Source organism: Momordica charantia (assembly GCF_013281855.1).
Source record: "Momordica charantia cultivar OHB3-1 chromosome 2 unlocalized genomic scaffold, Mcharantia_2.0 BLBB01000002.1, whole genome shotgun sequence".
Lineage (NCBI taxonomy): Eukaryota > Viridiplantae > Streptophyta > Magnoliopsida > Cucurbitales > Cucurbitaceae > Momordica > Momordica charantia.
The window spans coordinates 6709261-6732015 of record NW_028275160.1 but is presented as its reverse complement, the minus strand read 5'-3'; the positions used below and the strand labels follow the sequence as shown (position 1 = coordinate 6732015).

At 36.5% G+C, this 22755-nt stretch overlaps 2 protein-coding genes across 8 annotated transcripts; both read left to right on the top strand.

Moving 5' to 3' along the window:
- The first annotated feature begins 724 nt into the window (after positions 1–724).
- KAK (HECT ubiquitin protein ligase family protein KAK) lies at positions 725–14023 on the top strand. 4 transcript variants are annotated; one of them, XM_088120597.1, is made up of 17 exons: positions 727–2070; positions 2485–2595; positions 2699–2815; positions 3216–3386; positions 3461–3622; positions 6269–6517; positions 6606–6727; positions 6806–8216; positions 8520–8615; positions 8869–10404; positions 10522–10746; positions 10823–10927; positions 12176–12256; positions 12381–12449; positions 12542–12670; positions 13286–13408; positions 13510–14023. In XM_088120597.1, exons 1-17 carry the CDS (start codon positions 1225–1227, stop codon positions 13573–13575), a joined length of 5619 nt encoding a protein of 1872 aa, XP_087976723.1. In that variant the 5' UTR covers positions 727–1224; the 3' UTR covers positions 13576–14023. The 4 variants fall into 4 exon arrangements, with proteins under 4 accessions (XP_022146141.1, XP_087976723.1, XP_022146140.1 ...); XM_022290448.2 differs by having other exon boundaries at positions 8836–10404; XM_022290447.2 differs by having other exon boundaries at positions 8827–10404.
- A 979-nt stretch (positions 14024–15002) lies between these two features.
- MCM10 (minichromosome maintenance 10) lies at positions 15003–20887 on the top strand. Of its 4 annotated transcripts, XR_015789328.1 has the most exons (12): positions 15003–15183; positions 15396–15576; positions 15959–16036; positions 16898–17135; positions 17216–17340; positions 18254–18287; positions 18393–18442; positions 18526–18669; positions 19824–19888; positions 19962–20043; positions 20122–20502; positions 20649–20887. XR_015789328.1 is itself a non-coding variant. In XM_022290605.2 (11 exons), exons 1-11 carry the CDS (start codon positions 15081–15083, stop codon positions 20291–20293), a joined length of 1269 nt encoding a protein of 422 aa, XP_022146297.1. In that variant the 5' UTR covers positions 15003–15080; the 3' UTR covers positions 20294–20887. The 4 variants fall into 4 exon arrangements, 3 of the variants coding, with proteins under 3 accessions (XP_022146297.1, XP_022146295.1, XP_022146298.1); XM_022290605.2 differs by having other exon boundaries at positions 15962–16036; positions 20122–20887; XM_022290603.2 differs by having other exon boundaries at positions 20122–20887.
- The last annotated feature ends 1868 nt before the right edge of the window (positions 20888–22755 follow it).

Here is a 22755-nt window from a genome sequence, read left to right as displayed (position 1 = left end):
CATGGTGGTAATTGACAGTTGTCTCTAACAAGAGATGATGAATTCGAATCTTCCCTTTCATTTGTTATACTAAAAAACTAAGTCCAAAATTGTTATAAAAGTACAAGTTCATAGAAAATATTTAAATTAACAAATAAGTCTTTCATCATTTATTAATATTAATATTATGTTTATATTAGTGATATTTTTAATATTTTGTTGACTTGTTTGCAATATTATCGAAATCTCGATTTATCCTATGCCATTGATGAAAATTTGTAATAGTATTTGTAATATCCTATTATAGAAGGATTAATAAATTGAGTTTTTTAGTTCAACGACCTTATGAATGGAAGATGAAATGACGATCGGGGGATCCAACATTCAATCTCGATGAAAATAATAACACCATATTTGTACTCAAATGGACATTATACCTATCAAATCAAACATCAACCAAATTCATAATTTAAACAATTTTTATACTAATGGAGGAGGGTAATGTGGAAGCCCACGTGGGAGATCGTCGGAGTCGACGTCGGCGACGAGACACGGCGGAAGAGTTGGTAAACTCGAACTCACCGTCACCGCCATGCAAATGAAATGTGGTTTCACCCTGTCAGCATCATAAACAAAATTAGGACATAAAAAGAAAAAAAGGTTATATTTTAATCGAAATTAACCGAAGAAAAAAAAAATGAAAATGAAAATTGCTCTTCAAAGCACACTATAATAGGAATAATCCGTTCCCATTTCATCTTCTACATTTCTTCGTCCCTAGGGCTTTCCATTCATTCCCTTCTCCCTTCTTCGAGGGGACCCTTTCGTTTTTATGTATTTGAAAATTTGAACTCAGATTTCCTAACGCTGGAGGGCTTCAATTCAATCTCCGGGGTTTCAACAATTGTCGATGACATTTGGGCGAGCGTTATTTTCTGGGGGTTGAAATTGTTTTTGATTTGTCTACTTTATTTGCTCGAGAGGGTTTATCAGCAATTGGTGGATTCCTGTTTCTGCTGCTGTTGTGGATTGGCATTTTAATTCGTATCGGGCGAAGGGGAATCTAGGGTTTTCGAATTGGGGCTTTTGTAAGGAGTTGGCTGGGTTCAGCTAGTTCGGTGTGTTTTTTTATTATAGAGTTCTTCAATTTGGTACTGGTCAGATGCGTCGTAAATACGGATCAGGAGCTGTGTGATCGCCGCTCGGTGGCGAGCGACTCGTCGATTCGAGGGTTTGGGTTTTTGTATGGAAACTCGGAGCAGAAAGCGGGCGGAGGCCTCCTCAGCAGCCCCTTCTTCGTCTTCTGGTCCCACTACCCGTTCTAACAAGCGCGCTCGTCTCTCTGCTACTTCCTCACCGAATCTCGCTGCATCCACTCTTGCGATCTCAACTCGGTCTCGCTCTACTCGGACCCAAGAACCATCTGCCACCAGTACTCCAATGGACTCCACCAATGAATCATCAGGGTCACGCCGACGCGGGAAGAACTCTGATAAAGAAAACTCGGATAAGGGGAAGGAGAAAGAACATGAGGTTAGAATCGGGGATAGGGAAAGAAATGCTGAGCAGAGCTTTGGATTAAATATAGAAGGCAGTGGCGGTGGAGAAGATGATGACAACGACAGTGAAGGAGGAATGGGAGTCTTGCAGCAGAATTTATCCACAGCGAGTAGCGCCCTCCAAGGACTTCTGAGGAAACTTGGTGCTGGACTGGATGATTTACTTCCATCTTCTGCAATTGCATCGGCTTCATCTTCACAGCAGAGAGGACGGCTTAAGAAGATCTTATCTGGGTTGAGAGCGGATGGAGAAGAAGGGAGGCAGGTCGAGGCACTGACACAACTTTGTGAAATGCTCTCAATTGGCACTGAGGAATCTCTAAGTACTTTCTCCGTGGATTCCTTTGTCCCTGTCCTTGTCGGGTTACTTAATCACGAAAGTAATCCTGATATAATGCTTCTAGCGGCCAGGGCACTGACTCATTTGTGTGATGTCCTACCTTCATCATGTGCTGCTGTCGTGCATTATGGTGCTGTTTCCTGCTTCTGTGCAAGATTGCTGACTATAGAATACATGGACTTGGCTGAACAGGTTTGCTCTTTGCATTCAACTTCGTCCTTATGAAACATGGGAGTAGAAATTGGTGCCAATTGATAGTGGATTTTAATATGGTGATTTGTAAAAATACTAACGCACAAGATTTACCACATTATGTAAGTGGAGCTGAAAATTCTAGCGCTCTTCTCATGCACTTTGGTGATCATGAGGAAATGAGACTGGATGTTGATTCCTATAATATGTTGTGGAGTTTTATATTTTCTTGTTTTTATTTGATAGTTACTCACAGTAATTTTCTCCTCGGAATTGAAAATAGCATCATTCTGATACTTAATACAGGGTGGTTTCATAAATTTTTTGCTAGTATGTTATGCATTGAAATTTTGTAAGTTCACGTTTTTCAAGTCTGAGATGATGGTAGTAATACTAATAGGTTTCTGTCAACAGTCCCTGCAAGCACTAAAGAAGATATCCCAGGAACACCCTACCGCCTGCCTGCGGGCTGGTGCTCTTATGGCTGTGCTGTCATATTTGGATTTCTTCTCCACGGGAGTTCAGGTAATTGACAGCAGTGGACCCTACTGCTCTGCTGATTTTGGATAAATTTGATGCAAATGGTTTTCTTGTTAACTATCATCATTTTATTGGAATTATGTTACAGCGAGTCGCATTGTCAACTGCTGCTAATATGTGCAAGAAGCTTCCTTCAGATGCAGCCGACTTTGTAATGGAAGCCGTTCCCCTACTGACAAACCTTCTTCAGTATCATGATGCAAAGGTAAGTTGCTTCAGTCATAGTTAACAAATCTTATTGGAGGTTTTGGTAGATAGGATTTTTGGCCTTTTATGGCATATATATGGTTAGTAAGGAATAAGACCCCTAAGGGTCTTTCTGAAGTTCGGCACATTTTAACACCTCTCTGGGTTCTTGCGGCGAATCCTTTTTGTTATGTTCTTTTTATTCTTTACTTTTTCATTATTGACAATTGAAGCTCACTCCTAGAAGTTTTTGGAGGTTCTTTTGGTTGCCTAGGCCTGTGTTTTTTGTATGACCTGGCTGTTCTATTCTTTTTGGATAGGAACTGGCTGTTTTATTCTTTAAGTTTTATTTTTTAAAAGTAAAAACAGTCAATGTGATATCTCCTTTGTCTTTTTATCCATTTGAACTTCTTTGGTAGGTGTTGGAGCATGCTTCAGTTTGTTTGACTCGTATTTCTGAGGCCTTTGCATCATCTCCTGATAAATTAGATGAATTATGTAATCATGGACTTGTTACGCAAGCTGCCTCACTTATTTCCACCAGTAGTACAGGAGGTGGACAGTCATCTCTCAGCTCAGCTACTTACACAGTAAGTTCTGAATGCCTTTCATCTTTTGATGTTACGTGCTTGAGGGTATTGATTGCATTTTCACAATTATGCAGGGATTAATCCGACTTCTTTCCACGTGTGCAAGTGGGTCTGCCTTAGGTGCAAAAACTTTGCTGCTTCTTGGGATCAGTGGGATTCTTAAAGATATATTGTCTGGTTCTGGCATGTCTACTAATGCATCTGTTTCGCCTGCACTAAATAGACCACAAGAGCAGGTAGTTTCTGTTAATTTTTTAGGTCGTCGTTCTGGATAGATAATAATAATGTTACTTGGGCAGACAACTCTTGTTGCTCTCATGGGTTTTTGTCTCATTTGCATTTCAACAGTAACAGGTCAATACTCATTTTAGATGTATCTGGTGCATCTCTTAACCCCATATTCTTCTATCTTTTCATCTTTTAGATTTCTTCTGCAATTCAACTTTCAACTCCCTTGTTCTAAGATTCTAAGCCTCCAGTGCTATAAATTATTTTCCTTCGAAATAGCATAGTCTTGGGTAAGGGAATTTAAGCTGTAAAGGATTAGCCCATCCATCTTCCTAGAAAGAGAATCTATTCCCGTCCTGAATAAGTAATTTCTTCAACTGAGTTTTTCAAATTTATAATTCTTCGCCCAGAGCTTCTTAAACATTCTACCTTAGCTTCTTTGGTAAACCAACCAGCCTTTTCTTTACCATAAATGCTAACAATAGAACTGTTTCTACTCATCACCCTCTTATGGGAATCTACATGGGCAAGTCAAATGGAAGTCTAAAAGAATGATCCAGGATTGTTTAGGGGTATTATTGTATTTTTTTGGAACAAGAAACTAACTTATTCATCATTGATGAATGTAAAGGAAGAACAAATGTTCAAGATACAAACTCGCAAAAGGAGTGAAAAAGAGGAAAAACACAAAAATAGTAAAGGTCCGAACAAATAGCATAAGCCAAAATACATCAGTGATGAGCAAGACACCCAGTGGAGAACTCAAAATCAAAACCACAAGAAACGAAAAGTCATAGGATCTAAAAGCCATAGGGGGTGTTATTGTAATTTTATGGCTTTTATTTTGTTTAGTTTTTAGGATACATTAGTAGGTTAGTTGACTTTAATGGTTGGTTATTGTCTAGGTAATTACTAAATATTATATGTCGCTAAAACTTCCCCCCATAACTTAACCTACATCTATAGGGTAGGGCTCACCTCTTGTAAACCAGTTTTCAGAATCAATAGAGTCAATAAAATAACCTGCTGTTTTTCTTTAAGCTCCACCAGGCCTCCTCTCCTGGTGTAAAATCAAACTGGAATATTTAATTGATGATAATAATCCCCTTTTACTACATAAAAACTAGTATTTATTTATTTATTTATTTGATGAGAATGACAACTTTCATTGAGAACAGAGGAAAGAATACAAGAGGGCAATAGAAAAGAGAATAGAAAGTCCAAGCCAAGTCAAGAAGCGACCACAAAAGAAAGAAAAAAGAAAAGCAAATTACGTAAGTAGGAACTGCAAGAGCCAAAGCAAATTACAAAGTAGGAACTGCAAGAGCCTTGCCCTGGGTGTAGGGGAGCAAAACTCCGGCTCCCCATTATTATGGAAAAAAAAGATAGGAACTGCTAACAGAATAGTAGGGACTGCAAAGAGAACAAACACTAGTATTTGTATAGTGTAGCAACTAACAGAAGCTGAACTAACAAAGTAAGTAACTAACTAACATCTAATGTGCTAGGACTACCGTGCAGCCTAGTTAACCGTTGACTAGGATTTTTGTTACATCAGAACCTTCAATATCCAATGGTAATTTCGAAGGAACATTAAAGAAACCATTGAGCAGACTCTTTACGGGATTCTACTAAAGGGAAGAAGATAAACTTTATGGTGCAATGCTGCATGAGAGGTGTGGTTGAATAGAAATAAAAAAAATTCAGGAAATTAAGGTTTCTAGTGACGCTTTTTGGGATAGAGTACCTTTCCAGCTTTAAATCTTGAGCTCTCTTTGCAATCACCCAAACCCAACCAAAAAAAGAAAATAACCGATCAGTGTTATTTGTGGTGATTGGAGTGATTTCTTGTCCTCCCCCTATTGTATCCTTTCTTTTTATTTGATGTAAGGAATTTCTTTTCAAAAAGAAAAGAAGTGAGAGACAAAGAAGATACATTTTACAGTGCTAAACTGAGTCATGAAGCGAACTGATCCTACATCTTGATGGTAGGAAGAACTTTTTTGGGAAATTCATTATAATTGAATGGTTGAATGTAAAACTAACTGGAAGTATGTATGCTCAAAGCTTTTCATAAATATATAAATTGTAAGTTTTCGTTATGTATCATTCACATGATTGTGTGTTATTTTCTCAAAAATTGGTATTTAAGTTGAGGCGACAGTTTCTAGCTTTTGAAGATGATTGATCTAATCTCACTCTTTCGAGAGTTCGTATCTTTGAACAATTTCTTGTTCTTTTCATTTCATCGATGAAAGAAAGGATCTTGTTCAAAAATTAAAAGAAGAAGATACCTGATCGGTTATTGTCCATGCTTTCAGGGACGATTGCTCATTATTCTGCAATCTTGAATCAAAAGCATGTTGAATCTAATGATAACTCCTTGTCTTGCTTCCCTTAACCAAAGCTAGTACTGGAAAACTAAATTGGTTCAAGCAATAAAAATAGTTGTATGGTAAGGGTTGCCAAATAAGTCTATGCTTTCCGTCAATGTTGTTGCATATACGTTTATCTTTTATTTCCACGAAATAGTTTCTGATATATAAAAATGTATACTGCCGTAATCTTCTGTCTTCCATCAATAATTACCTATTGTACTCGAATATCTTACATTGGAGTTGTCCTCTAACAGTTTGATTACTATTCAATGTTAGATTTTTGAGATAGTCAACTTGGCAAATGAGCTTTTACCCCCTCTACCTCAAGGCACTATTTCCTTTCCACCAAACTTTAATATGTTCGTGAAAGGACCGGTCATCAAGAAGCCTTCTACTAGTGGTTCTGTGAAAGAAGAGGATCCAACTGATAATGTCCCAGAGGTTTCAGCTCGTGAGAAACTCTTAAAGGATCAGCCCGAGCTCCTCCACCAGTTTGGAATGGATCTCCTTCCTATTCTAATTCAGGTCTGTACGGAGTATTATACTTGTTTTAGAGCCTTAGATGTGTTATGTGGTTCAGTTAATACTGAAATTATGCTCTTTGATCAAGTAGATCTATGGTTCCAGTGTGAATGGTCCAGTGCGTCATAAATGTCTCTCAGGAATTGGAAAATTGATGTACTTCAGCACTCCAGAGATGATACAGTCATTATTAAATGTGACTAATATAGCAAGGTATTTAACTTCAGTCTGCATAAGATTTCCAGGCTTGCTTTTTGTAGTAAGTTTTTAATTTTTAATTTTTTGATTTAGTTTTCTAGCTGGTGTTTTGGCATGGAAAGATCCACACATATTGATTCCTGCTCTTCAAATTGCTGAGATTCTTATGGAAAAGCTTCCTGAAACATTTTCCAAGATGTTCCTTCGAGAAGGCGTTGTTTATGCCGTTGACCAGCTTATCTTAGCTAATAACCAAAATACTGCTTCCCAAGCTGCTTCTGTTGAGAAGGATAACAACTCTGCATCTGGAACTTCGTCACGCACTCGACGTTATAGACGGCGCAGTGGAAATATGAATTCGGATGGAAGTTCACTGGACGAAAATAAGAACCCTGTTTCTGTCCCGCAGGGTTCAGTGGAGGTTCCATCCATTAATTCCAATCTACGAACTGCTGTAAGTGCCTGTGCCAATGCTTTTAAAACTAAGTACTTCCCCTTAGATCAGGGAGATGTTGAAGTTGGAGTTACGGATGATCTGTTACGATTGAAGAATCTTTGTGTCAAGTTGAATGCTGGTATTGATGATCAGAAGACTAAATCTAAAGGAAAATTGAAAGCTTCAGGGTCTCGCCTAGATGATATTATTACCAATAAGGAAGAGTATTTAACTGGTGTAATATCTGAAATGCTAGTTGAATTGGGCAAAGATGATGGTGTTTCTACTTTTGAATTCATTGGTAGTGGTGTTGTTGGGGTTCTGCTTAACTATTTTTCTTGCGGATACTTTTCTAAAGGAAGAATTTCAGAAGCTGAGTTGCCAAAGCTTCGGCAACAAGTACTTAAAAGATTTAAATCATTTGTTTCTGTTGCCCTTCCTACAAGCATTAATGAAGGGACAGTAGCTCATATGAGAGTCTTAGTTCAAAAGCTACAGAGTGCTTTATCCTCACTGGAGCGTTTTCCTGTTGTCCTGAGCCATTCTTCTAGATCATCCAACGGTAGTGCACGCCTTTCCTCTGGCCTAAGTGTTTTATCTCAGCCATTCAAATTGCGACTTTGTCGAGCCCAAGGAGATAAATCTCTTCGTGATTATTCATCAAATATTGTTCTAATTGATCCATTAGCAAGTTTGGCCGCTGTAGAAGAATTTCTGTGGCCTAGAGTTCAGAAAAGTGAATCTGGTCAGAAACCTTCAGCATCTGGTGCGAACTCAGATTCAGGAACAACACCTCCAGGAACTGTTGCTCCATCAGGGTTAAATTCAACTCCCAGTTCAACCACTCGTCGTTACTCTACAAGGTCTAGATCATCTATGACTATTGGAGAAAGATCAGGTAAGGAATCTTCACAGGAGAAAAGTACATCAAAGGGGAAGGGCAAAGCTATTCTAAAGCCTGCTTGGGAGGAGAAGAGAGGCCTACAAACTAGAAGTTCTACTCGTAGAAGAGCAGCTGTGGACAAGGATGCCCAAATGAAGCCTGTAAATGGAGAGACCACTTCTGAGGTATTTTCTAACGATAGGGAGCAATATAAATTTAGTGACACAGTAATATAATAATCTAAGACTAGGGTGACAAAATTTAAATGGGGTACTAAGAAGTCATCTTTTTGAGTATGTTAATGTTTTTCATCAGAAGGGATATGTTTTACATAATGAGTAGGAAGCGTAGCTACATTACTGAGAATGGATCCAAATTTGCGTACTCATATTTGATTTAGAATCTGAAATTTTCTTAGTAGTAATATTAATTATGTTAGATCTTTTTTGTTTCTCTTGGCTTGATGATCAGTTTCTTATTCTTTGTAGGATGAAGAATTGGACCTATCTTCCATCCAGATTGATGATTCTTTAGTGATTGAGGATGATGATATTTCTGACGATGAAGATGATGACCACGATGATGTATGCACTTCTAATTTTCTGATCCCAACTTGATGCATTCATATATGGATTTTCTCTTTGATATTGCAAAAAAATTGCTTTATATGTTCCCTTCCCCTTTTTTCTTAGTTTCTTTTCATATAATCTTATTGCTTTTGACAGAGGCGTGATTAGCATGTTAATATCTACTGGTCCAGTTTTTCTTTTTTCCTTCATGGATCTTTTGATTCAGGTGCTGCAGGATGACTCTCTTCCTCTTTGTATGCCTGAAAAGGTACATGATGTCAAATTGAGTGATGGAGTTGAAGATGGTGATGCTGGTCCAGCTACAAGTGATAGCCAAATCCATTCAACTTTTGGTTCTAGCAGTAGAGCTGCTACAGTCAGGGGCTCTAATTCTCCTGATCATAGAAGCGGCAATTCTTATAGTTCAAGAGGAGGTATGTCATTTGCTGCTGCTGCTATGGCTGGGCTTGGACCAGCTAATGGCAAAGCTTTTCGTGGAGGTCGGGATCCACAGGGGCGTCCTCTCTTTGGTAGCTCCAATGATAACCCAAAATTAGTCTTTTCTTCTGGTGAGAAGCAGCTTGATAGACATTTGACAATATACCAAGCTGTTCAACGGCAGCTTGTTTTGAATGAGGACGATGATGAGAGGTTTGCTGGTGCTGGCAGCGATTTCTTATCCAACGACGGGAGCAGTTTATGGGGCGATATATATACTATCACATATCAGAGGGCAGATAATCAATCCGAGAGGGCTTTAGCTGGAGAATCAAGCTCCTCTAAATCTAAATCTACCAAATGTGTATCAACTTCTGGTTCAAATTCAGAGTCTCAGTTCCATCAAATGTCACTTTTAGATAGTATTTTACAAGGAAAACTTCCATGTGATTTGGACAAAACTAATCCTACTTATGATATTCTATCTTTACTGCGTGTACTTGAGGGTTTGAATCAGCTTGCTCCACGTTTAAGGGCTCAGATAGTGTCGGATCAATTTGCAGAGGGAAAGATCACTACACTTGATGAATTGGGTGGAATTGGTGGAAAGGTTCCTCATGAGGAATTTATCAACAGTAAGCTTACTCCTAAACTGGCCCGACAAATTCAGGATGCTCTTGCACTATGCAGTGGTAGTCTTCCCTCATGGTGTTACCAATTGACAAAGGCATGTCCTTTCTTGTTTCCTTTTGAGACCCGACGACAGTATTTCTATTCAACTGCATTTGGGCTATCACGTGCACTATATCGGCTGCATCAACAACAAGGAGCTGATGGTCTTGGAACGGTCAATGAACGAGAGGGAAGGGTTGGGAGATTGCAGCGCCAAAAAGTTCGTGTCTCCCGAAATCGTATATTGGATTCTGCTGCAAAAGTTATGGAAATGTATTCTAGCCAGAAGGCTGTGCTTGAAGTAGAATATTTTGGTGAGGTGGGAACTGGATTAGGTCCTACCCTTGAATTCTACACACTTTTAAGTCATGAATTGCAGAGGGCTGGACTTGGGATGTGGAGGTCTAATTCTTTACAAGAATCAATAGAAAGTGATGAAGATGGACAGCTTAGGAAGGCCAAAGGTGGTTCTAGGCTTATTTCTGATGCAGGCAATATTGATATCATTCAATCTCCTCTCGGGTTGTTCCCTAGACCTTGGTCACCAGATGCCGATTCTTCTGATGGCAGCCAATTTTCGAAGGTTATTGAGTATTTCCGGCTTGTTGGTCGTGTGATGGCCAAAGCTCTGCAAGATGGAAGACTATTGGATCTACCACTCTCAACAGCATTTTATAAGCTTGTTCTTGGTCAAGTAAGTCAGTAGTATGATATGCTCTTTTTTGTCACTCTTAATGGTTGAAAATTGTCTAGTCATTGTGCTTTTTATATATTCATTTTGATAAATTGTGTTGTGAATTTCAATTTTCAGGATCTTGATTTACATGATATCTTGTCATTTGATGCTGAGCTTGGGAAGACTTTACAAGAATTGCAGGCACTTGTTTGCCGGAAACAGTATTTAGTATTGATAAATGGTGATAATCAAAATACAGTTTCCAACTTGTCTTTCCGTGGGATTCCAGTTGAAGATCTCTGCTTGGATTTTACACTTCCTGGTTATCCAAACTACGTTTTGAAACCAGGAGATGAAACTGTATGTTATATAACGTTAGTTATCCATCTCTGTTTTTCATGGTTAAGTAATCTTTTAACATTATATAAAATTTCAGGTTAATATTCATAACTTGGAGGAGTACATATCCTTAGTACTTGATGCAACTGTCAAGACTGGAATAATGCGACAAATGGAAGCTTTTACTGCAGGGTTCAATCAGGTAACTTTATCCATGATATTTTATTTAATTTGGTAATGCGGTTCGTACAGGCATAGTATTGAAGTCCTTTATATCAAAACGCCTTTAGGACACTTATCAAGATATTAAATATCTCTAAGTCTTCAAACTACCATGTTATGAAGGCTTGTATTGGTCTTAATTTTGTACCTGCTGAACTGGGGGGTTCAACAGTATAAAGAAAATGATAAAGTGCATGTTTTGTGCATTGTGGACCATAGTATGGTATTCTTGACTTTATTGGTTCCCATTCTATGGACGATACTTATTGTGGGTTATGGCTTTTCGAAGATTTTTCTTACACAGGTTAATCCATCATGTATTCCCTTATGATTTATTGATCTCTGTTCATATACTAATTTTAACTTTTAGCTTTCTGAATATGGTCTTCAAGTGCTCTTTTCTACATATTGTATTGTATTCACTAGATAAAATACTGCTATTTATTCATCATTTATAATTTAAGACATCGATTTTGACATATTTTATTATTGGTATTTGATTTTTTTTCCTTTGACAAATGAAACTTGGTGGGGGGATTCAAACCAAAGACAGTCTATATAAACTAACCAATCTCGGCCAGTTGAGCTACTTCTATGGGACTATTACTCAATGTTATCAACATTGATCAAAGGAAATTAGGAGTTTTCAAATTACATATTAATCTATAATCTACGATATTAGATATGTTAAAGTGGCTTGATGAAAATGAACTTTCTGATTTTTCTTTGTATCTATTCTAACATTTAATTCTAATTAAGGATTAAATAGTATTAATTGTTTCCTTTTTCTTTTCTTCATTTTTTTTGGCTGCAAATTCTTTGACTTAAATTTAGTTTATTTATTTATTTAATATAGACGATAGAATTTAGTATTTCCTTTTCATTTTCAAAACAATCAATATGGTAGATGTTTCAAACTTAGTAGAGTGAAAAAATTGACGTGATAGTAGTTACTTGCAAGGACAACTCCATTATGGTTAGATGAGTTCTGTCACTTTTGTATCAAGCTCCAGGTGCTCGCATGTCGTAGTGCTTCTGAGAATTCCAATAGTGAGGCTTGGGAGGCCAGCAGAGTGCAAATCTGTTTACCTCCCAGACCATTTCATTACTTACACAGCAATTGGCCTTCGATTGGTGCAACCTCAGCATAGTTTTATTTTCCCGTTATTTAAATTGGCATTTTGTCTTGGTCTTCTCCCAAATTCTGATTCTTATGTTTGGAATTCAGGTTTTTGACATCACGGCATTACGCATATTCATTCCTCATGAGTTGGATCATTTGCTGTGTGGCCGTAGAGAATTGTGGAAGGTGAACTGCCAAATATACACGTTGTCTACTAGTAGTTCATTGGTTTGGAGTTCTCGTGTCATTTTCTTTTGAAATTACCTTGTCAACAGTCAACACAACGATAACATTATGTCATATTATTTAGGCTGATACGCTTGTCGATCATATCAAATTTGATCATGGATACACTGCCAAGAGCCCTGCAATAGTCAATGTGAGTTCCTTTCAGAACTTCTGAAAAGTAGAGTTTGAGATTTAGATTATTGATATGTGGTCCTTATACCTTGTCTCTTTTGGCGTTCTTAGTTTCTTGAGATTATGGGAGAATTCACACCAGAGCAGCAGCGAGCATTCTGCCAATTTGTTACAGGTGCACCTAGGCTTCCACCAGGTGGCCTTGCAGTGTTGAACCCAAGATTGACTATTGTGAGAAAGGTATTGTATGAAGGAATACATTCTATTTGGATAATATATGCACAGTAATATTTCATATTATCAATGAAAAATTTGTTTCTGATTCAGGAAAAAAAAAAAGCACAGTAATATCTAAGATTGCCTTCGTTATCCAATCCAACCTTGGGAAAGTTGTAACCATACCCCTTCCTTAACATTCCCTAGACTGTGATTTTGCATTTTATTCTAAACTTCCTAGTCAAAGTAGTTTCTACGTGTCTGCGAGACAAGTTTGACCATGTAATGTGTATCAGAGATTAGTCTCTTGTTGGAGAATTAAACGGTTCTGTACCATTTGGAATGATTGATGAATAATTTCAGTGATCAGGATGCTCTTTGTAATGTTGTCCTGTTTATTAATTTTGAATTACTTCAATTGATCTGCATAAGATACCTAAGAAGTGTGCTACATTCTCTTTCCAAAGGAAAAATGAAAATTTGGTTTAATACCAAAATGATGGCTTGGTTGTGTGTGTGTTCTAGAAGGCCTTGTTGATGAATTTACGTTTTTTCTTTCTCTACATTGAATCAATGAGCCTTAGCTTGCTGGTCACATGATTTTTCTCCATCTCAAGGCTTAGTACTCTATCTTTGCAGCACTCATCATCTGCAAGTAATGCAGCAACCAGCGGGACAGGGGCTTCTGAATCCGCAGACGATGATTTGCCTAGTGTCATGACATGCGCCAATTACCTTAAGCTTCCTCCATACTCAACCAAGGTACCGCCGTTCATACTAATTTTTAAAAAAACTTGAATTGAGATGCCAATGTTTACTCTGGGATGGCATGCGTAATGAATGAATTGATGTTGTGTGAGCAGGAAATAATGTACAAGAAACTAATCTATGCGATCAATGAGGGGCAGGGATCCTTCGACTTGTCATGAGTTTTTGGGACTAACCACAACTTGTGTATAGTATTAACTTGCAATACTCGGGCCAAAGGATCCTGTTTGTCTGCAAAATAGGTTTGGTGGTGAAAGGTGCCTACTTTTGGCGGCCGCCGTCAGAGAGCAGCAGTTCTTTTTCCTTTCCTTTTCCTTTTTGGAGTTGTACATTCATATTTTAACCATTCTGTTCATCCTGTACTCCTGTTTACTTGCTCTGTAGAGCAATGGTATCACAGTCTGGTTAATGTTTGGTTGAACCATTGGGCCACATTTTCAGGAAAACGTAGAGGGAATTTTCGAAGTACTTTCTCAGTTGCCAACTTTTAGAATATGTAAATAAATAGGAAATTCTTGGATTCCCTCCACACCTGGGTGGTTATTGGCTGATACATGTATGTCATAAAATGATTGAAAGGGAAATAAACGATTCAATATTCTTGCTCTATTTCATTTTTGCTATTCTTTGGTCCAGTCTTTTTTTGGACTGCTTTATCTTTACTCCAAGCCTGGTGGGGGTTTTTTGGTGCTTCTCTAGACTTTTCCTTTTTGAAGAAACTAGGCTACATATTGACATGTGAATTGGGTTGAAAATCATATGGGCTGAGTTTTCACCCTTTTTTGTTTGTTCAAATTCTTATCTTTAGAGCCATGCCTCCTTTGTGTACTTTTGAGTTTTTTCCTTCACTCTTCTTGAGTCTCTCCGAGGCTTGTTGGATATGGCCCGTGATTCAAAAATCAAACTCATAGTACACATCTCGAGTTCTTTAACCATCATTAGAATCCATTCTTGACTGTTCAATTTCAGATGAAAGCCATGAAGTTCAGTTGCAACTTAAAAGCTGATGGTTATGAATCCCAAATAGAGTATAATTTGTGTTGTTTTCACACACCAGCATATGTGAAATCAATAAAATAATTTTACATTTGAAAGCAATAAACTATTTCTTTTTTGATATTTGTGAGTATTTGAGATAGTTTGCGTGTATTTTGATTAATTTTATAGGTAGCTGTTTAACCCTATAACATTTGGTGTAAGAAAAAACGAAATTAATTCCTAAGATATGTGACCATTATATAATTTAAACTCATTCTCTCTCAATTTATGCTAGTCCTTTGGGACTAATGAAGGGGAAAAATGGTTTGAAATTGGAAAATCATGTTCAAAATTCGTTGGTGAAATCATGGATATATTTGAAATCTTAAATAATTTTAGAACGTTTATCAAAACAAAGGTTTCACTTAAAAAATAAAAGGAAAAAAAAAATCAGAACGAGGGTTTAAATTAGTTGGGCCTGACGTCGGCCCAATGGATTATTAGGCACGTTGGGGGTTAAACTTGAGTTTTCTTTTACGGTGTCGTTTTGAGGATCTATTTTCGTCGTTCCCTCCAAAAGTAAAATCTTCCCTCCACAGCAAAACGAAAAATGATATAACGCACAATACAACAACAAAAAACTTCCGAACGATTCCACACTCCAACGGACGAGCAAGAGGCGGAAGCTATGGCCAACGAAGAAGACGATCTCGATCTTCTCCTTTCTCTACATGACAGAGTTCTTGAAACTCCTACCGGAACTCCTCCCGGAACTCCTCCTCACACCTCAGGTACGATGGCAGTTTCATCGACTATGGTAACTTGTATCCAGGAGTCTGATTCTATTGATTCATTACGAGCAATCAAAATGTTTTGTTATAGTTTTCCTGTATGCTTTTTTTTTTAACCCTAGAAGAAACACTTGTATTGAGGATGAGAATATGGACATTTCTTCGCTATTCGGTTGTAGTCGATTGTTTTATATGGAATTGCTTTGTTGCAGATTTTCTATCCGACGATGAATCACCAAAACGAGTGGGTTCTGCGGATATGTCTATCTTCAAAAACGCCGTCAAGGATTGTCTTGATTATGATCATATACCGGCTGAAAAAAGTGGAAAAACTAACCGGCAAAAGGCCTCGAATGATGTTACAGTCGAGAAGTTTTCTGGTTTGCGTATGAGGTACAGTCTGGCCATTTGCATTGCAAAACTATGTGTACTCTGATTTTTCATGTTACTTGGCTACTGTGTTCTTGACTTCTTACCGGAAAAATCTTAGAGGAGCGGACTAAAAGTTATATTATACTGGAATTGTAGTCCAGCTCGGTCATATATGAAAGTTTTAGAGCACTCGTAACTCAACTATTCGGATAACTAAGCAACTAGAAAATTTAGAAGTATATTCGAAGCTAATTTTCTCTCGTTGGCATTTTGGATAATCAAATAGAGGAAAGAACTAGTAGGGGTTTAATCTAAAGATCTGCCTAGCATGCACGGATAGAGTAATTTTCTGGACGTGTTTCTTCTTATTTTGATCTTTCTGCTTATTTTTTATTTTCGGTAGCAGGAACCAACTGATAGCGCCTGCAGAGCTTGGTGATCGTTTTTCTGACATTCGCTTTGTTCGACTGTCCACCATTAAGTAATTTCACTTCACATCGTTTATGTTTGTAGGCGTGCACTTCCTTTTCTTAGTATCTAGGTGAAAGATGCCCTTGCTCTGCTCGCTCAGCTATTCTATTTTTCCTCATGTGAAAGACCTAGACTGTGGAGTACTTTAAAAGTCTCAAGGAAATAACATAATAAAATGACAGTGCAATGATGTCTTTTAGGAAGATTGATATGAATACTGGTTAAATATTAACACAACTCCACCAACCTTGAAGGGACCGTCAGGTTAATATATAACAATGTAAATGTATTATACATTTTCAAGATTTAAATTAATTGACTAGATTTTCCCAATTTTAAACTTTATCTCTAAATTTTAAGTATCTTGCAAGATCATCAAGATGCATTTGGATTTTTCATCAACATTCAATGGTGGCACGCAGTTTGCAGATTTCGCATGCTTCAGTGTCATATTCAATAAATATCCAGTATCCAGTTTTCAAGTCATTCTAGGATAAAAGTTTTATTCATTTCTTGACAAAAATTATTCTATATATACAAACTACCTCAACCTCAAATATATATACCTTGGAATCAATTACAATAATAAGAATTATGATCTTAATAGAAAGAACTTAGAAAGTGATGATGAAAATTTGTGAACAAATATATAATGGAGACAAATTTTTAGCTTATGGTCTATCTATTTTTCACTCTAAGATGTTAATCATTTATTTGTAGAAGGAATGGAGGGTCTTAAATTCTGTAGATATTGATTGGAGACATTTGAAGTCTATTAGGAACACCATCTTGCATTTGGGAAATATATTTTGATAAGTTTTATTGTGCATTAAATTTGTCCTACAAGTTCAGTTGTTCGTTAATTTTATAGGAATTTGTTGGTTGGAGATACCCTTTCAGGCTGTTGGGTAACTGTTGGAGTGTTGACTGAGAAAGGGAGTCCAAAGACAAGCTCTACAGGGAAGGCTTACTGCATTTGGAAACTTAGTTGTTTGGATGAAAACACTGTTTCTGTTTTCTTATTTGGTGATGCTTATAAAAGAAATTGCAAGGAGCTGGCTGGAACAGTTTTTGCACTTTTTAACTCTACTGTACGCAAGGATGCAGTGGTACCAACTAAAAACTTGTACTGTACTGTAGATAATAATGTTGTAGTTCATGAATTACCTACTTCCATTTCTTACTTCAGGGCGTGGGTTTTTCTTTGAGTGTGTATCAACCAAGCCAGATGCTAAAGATGGGCACATCAGATGACTATGGAGTATGCAAGGGGAAGAAGAAGGACGGGATGGCTTGTACAACAGTAATAAACAGGTTTGTCATAAACAATTCTCTGTTACCTTATTTTATAGCTCCTCTCTCTGTCAGTGAAGTGATGTCATTGAATGAGATTCGAAGGATTTGCATATGCAAAAGTGCGAGGGTCTAGAGTTGTGGGTGGCTGACGAAATTTCTTGACAATGTTATGATCCATCAGACTGACCTCTTCTACTATTAATTGTGTAACTTATCTAAGGTGTCAAAAGCTGTATACTTGCAACAAGCTCATCAGTGCTGTTGGATAAGTCCTTTGGCTGGAATACCTCACCATTATGTTTTAAGAAAAGTTATGAGCCAGATCTTTGTAATTAAGAGAACTAATATGATAGAGTCTCTCTTTTTGTTGATACTTGTCTTTAAAGATATTAATACAATAATACTATTCTTATAGTTGATTTGATGAAAGTGGTTTTTTTCCCTTAAATTTTATTTTGACATGCCCATGATTTTGTTTGAGGTACAATTTGTCAAACCTTATATCACAAATACTGAAAATATAAACTGTTTTTATTTTTTTGCTGGATAAATAGGACAATTAAGTCATTGCTAAATATCTGGTCCAACTTGCCCAAGTCGATGTGGGATGCCATATATCTTCTGTCTCATTATTCGTAGCATAGACAGATCTTAAAACATCATTCAAAAAGTTGGTATATTTGGTTGATCACAGTAAAGTGCAAATCATGGATCCGTTATCTCTTCATCAAGTAAATATCCTTCTGATAGTTCATTTTGGAAAATTTCCTCCATCTTTTCCCACTTATGGAGCCAATCATCACGTGTAGGGATTCTGGTTTACAAAGTCAAGAACGCTTGTGCTATAGTTTTCATTGTTATTTATCAAGTTTTATTATTTTCTGCAATTCATATTTTGGAGTTATTATGATGAATTATTGTTTTACTACAGGCGACGTGGCATATACTGTAGATATCATAAATCAGTAAGTATACCTGTGCATGCTCAATATGCTAATCTTGTTTTGCATGCGGACTTTAAAAGTACATCTAACCGATACGTTACTTTCTTTCCATTTGAATTCTCACAGAAAACATCCGAAAAATATTCCACAACCACACGAATTGAGCTCAAAGGAGGGTAAGCGAGCAGTGATACATTCAAGAAATTACTTTCTTTTATGCTCGATTCTGTTTCTTATTTGCTTAAGTTCACCGGCACAGGAATCTGAGGACGGCATTCAGAGATCATCATCTCAAGGCAGAAGGAGTTTACATGGTAGATCCGCAAGCTGGTAGAGTTAATTTCAAAAAGGCAGCACCTCCCGTGAAACTGTTGTCCGTGGAAGGCCTAAAAAAGGCATTGAGGTTTGTAGAAGACATTGCAATCCTATTCCTAATTTATTGGAAGCAATTTGCAGAAGTATTTAAGATTTTGACTAAGCGAGTGGGTGTTATCTTTGATTTCACGAAACGGTTATATAAACCATCAATTCTTCAGGTGAAGCTAGCATTAACCTGTTTTATGGTTAAATGCAAAATACATTCAACACTTCATTGACTTGTTAGACCTCTCATTAATCAGGTTTACGTGAGAAAGAGGGGCAGTAAATGGTGGTTCAAACCATTTTTAGTCTCTGAGTTCATGTCTTAGTATTGGTTTTTTTACGTATAGTAGGGTAGCTGTTAGTGAGTCTTTGTAAATAGGAGATTAGTTGGTGGAGAAGGCAGACAATTTTTCTGTTCTGGAGCTAGTATGAGTAGAATGTGGAGAGTTGGACTTGGAAGTCCTCAAGTTGGCTTCTCCTAGTTGTTGGTTCTTTTTGTTTTCTTGATTTGAATTGCAAAGCCAATGATACTTATCACCACCCTATAGATCTTACACTTTTTCTTTTTAGTTTTAAGTTATTAAGTCCATTTTTTTTTCGAAGACTAAACAAATTCCAATTTGATTACCTACTCCATATATAGATAATGGCCATAACATCTTTTTTATCCGTCACTCAAATTTACTCTTGACCAACTTTCGATTTTTCATTCAAGATATAAACTTGATTGGTGGGTGTTGTGAAAATAGGGGAGATGAATTATGTGCTTCAAGTTTATTTTCTTGTTAATTGTGAATTTTAACTGGGGTCAATTTGAACGTCTAGAGGTGTGCTCGGGAAAAGTGCAAAGTAGAATTTTTTTTTACCCCGGATAGTAGGAGCAATGTATATATGCCAACTTTAAGTAGTTAGGCATTTATGTATTTTTTCTCTTCCAATGGGTTGTAGGTTTGAACTTCCATTACTTTCTTTTCCATTATTTGTAACGTAGTATTCTCAAAGAATATATTTTATACGACCTCGTGGCATTACTTAGTACTGAGTGACAAGCCATTTTACTCCATTTTAATGTAATTTTCCAAATTCAAAGCATTTATCTTCTGCAAATGGGCAAACTAAAACGGATTCTTGTATGCTTAAGGAGTATTTGTTGTGTTCTCGTTTACGGCTGATTTACCTTGTCACTGTGAACAGCAATGCAGATAAAGTGACCACCAATGCACACTCACAAGGGAAAAGATTCCTTGCTGAGATCACAGGTTAGAGAGCATAATCCATACGCGCATGCTTAGAAATTCATAGAATTTCTCTTGAGACCTTTTCCAATTGCAGGGAAATTGTGCAATAATACTGCAAATAAAGAATCAACCAAACAAAATCAGCAGAGGATCAGTTCAGAGAAGACGTCAATTTTGTAAGATTCTATCCAGCACTTTGTTGTTTTCTGTTGCTGTCTTTCAACGTAATTACAGATCTGTAAGATATCTTTCAGGAAGTCATCTACCAAGAAACTAGATTCAGAAGTTGTAAACCAACAACCAGATCCAAAAAGAAAGAAAGTCGAGCCTGCTCAGGCAGGCATAACCACAAAAAGTATTGAAAAGATGATCGAGTTGGATTATGTTAGTTCAGATGAAGAAACTGAGCTTTTCTTCACCTTATAAATTGAAGTTTGAGCTTCGATTCTTACAAGCAGAGCTAATTGCTATCAACCCTTGATGCTTATACTTACAACTCCAATGCAAGACTGGAACTTGGTTTATTTAAAAGGAGAATTCATTCAAGGCTCTATAAGAATGAAGACTAACTAATAATCAAGGCTCACTGTTGTTTGAGAGAAAAACAGAAGCAAGACAAGCCAGAACAGGATCTGGTATTTATCCCTGAATTAATGGAGCAACCAACGACAGAAGTACTGCATTTTTCTTTTTTTGAAATGGCAGGAACTCTGGCTTCTTTAAGGCCATTTTAGCTTCACTCTTTTTTTATTTGGATAAATAAGCTTCTAGTTTTTCACAGTTTCCTGCCAGACGGCTGAACACAAAAGCTAATTGACATGAGAGGCCAATGGGACGTGGGGGAGAAATGGTCATCCAAGCACATGGGTAGGTGATGTGCTACCCATCTCTCTTTAATATTTTATCCCTCATTTTTTAGCATGTTAAATAGCAGTGGTCCGTTTGGGAAGTTCAACATAACAGCTGAAACTGTTTGTATAGTTGTTTCTAAAACTAATAGAATTTAGTTTGTTTAAATTATATCATTAATATGCAGTCTATATGGTGGTTCAATTGTTCTTAAAACTAAAACTTACGCGAGAATAAAGTAATGAAAAAAACTTCCCTCCCGAAGATTCAAGTCTTTAATTCTTATGTGGTCCGGTAGCATATAGACAAGTGGATCACGTAAGAATTATACAAAATTAAAAAATTCACTTGTTTATATGCTATTAGACAACTAATGAATTCAGGAGGAAGTTCCTTTAGAAGTAAATATGGTGATTTGAGTTCAAGATCTATTAGTGTCAGTTGGTACATTATTTGATTTGGACAAAGTTAGGCTGTAATTGTTATTGTGCCAACAAATTGACTACACTTGGGAGGATCTTTTTAAGCCATAAGATAACAAGCTTAAGAATTGTATGAGAGAAAAAGTAGCAATGATTTAATAGAGCTATGATACTAACTTACAACCACCATTAACCACTACCATTTTCTTTAATGATTTGGTGGTCTAAAGGCACCCTCTTTGAAAGCGATGGATCATGACTTTTGCTTACCAAAATTTAGTTGCGTTTGGTTTGTGAGTTAGGCTCTTATATATTATTATAGTATGTAGGTTTGATTATGTTGAATATGAATTTGTTAATCATGCTGTTCTATAAATTCAAGTCTAAGTTACCTAGGTTGTAGCTACTTGTTTCTTTAGACAATCTAAAATCTAAAATCTAGACTTTGTATTCTCATGCTTTATAATCTCGATCTTATTATAATCCAAAGAGGAGGATATGTTTCATGTTTGATTGTCCACTTCATGCTAAATTTGCTAATATTTATTCAATAGACATGTCATGTTATGAAATCAGACAATGTAGAATTACAATTCAACATTGAGAAACATAATTGAATTTTTTTTTTTTAAATTTAATTACTAGGTCATTAAAAAAATAGAAGTAGATGAGGCAGGTTGGGTCTAAACCAAACTTCCCAACACCTTGCATCTACCCTTCTCATCTCACTCTACAACTACTATTCTTCCCCTAGATTAGCTGAAACATCAAGAATCAAGATTCAATTTCAGCATGCAATAAATAAGCTTTTTTGTGATTAAAAATTCACTTTCTCATACTTTACTTTAAAGACTCCTTAGATTTTTCATTTATTTGTTTGGCAAATAGTGGATTGCCCACTGTCTTCTTCTTAATCTTTCCATTGATCCTATTATTGCGAGTCTAAATTTAATCAAGTGGACCATGCTCTACAATGTTTGTATCTTGCCAATTTAGTAGGTGGGTGTATGTTAAGAATTGCATATTTGGTAATACAAATCATTTGTAACTAAAATTGCACGCTCAATTTGGTAATAATTTCATTTTTGTTTTTAAAAGTTGTGCTTCCTTTCGCCTAGTTTCCTATATATTTCATATTTGAATTTATATCTCAATTTCATTACTAAAAAAACAATAACGACAAGTTTATTATTATTATTATTATTATTATTTTGGCTTCAATTTTAAAAACACTTTTAAATAATCAAGCAAATAAATACCTAATAGAAGTAGTGTTTATATATTTAATTTTTGAAGACCAAAAATCAAATGGGGCTAGAATGATTCTCACATGATAACTAAAATGGTGGTTTAAGCTTTGTTTTGTTTTAGTTATTTAAATGTGAGATGAAGATTGAACCATATGCCAGAGGAGTAAGATTTCTTTCTTGAGTTATGTTTGTGTTGGTTAAACTTTGTTTTAATTCTTACCTATATTCTTAAACTTTGTATTAAATTGTTATAATTTCTTTCTTTTTTGTAAATTATTTAATAGAAACACTACTAAAGCACTTTTTTTTAATTATTTGATGAATACATATGCGTAGGCAAGTTTTGAAACAACCTTAAGTTAGATGT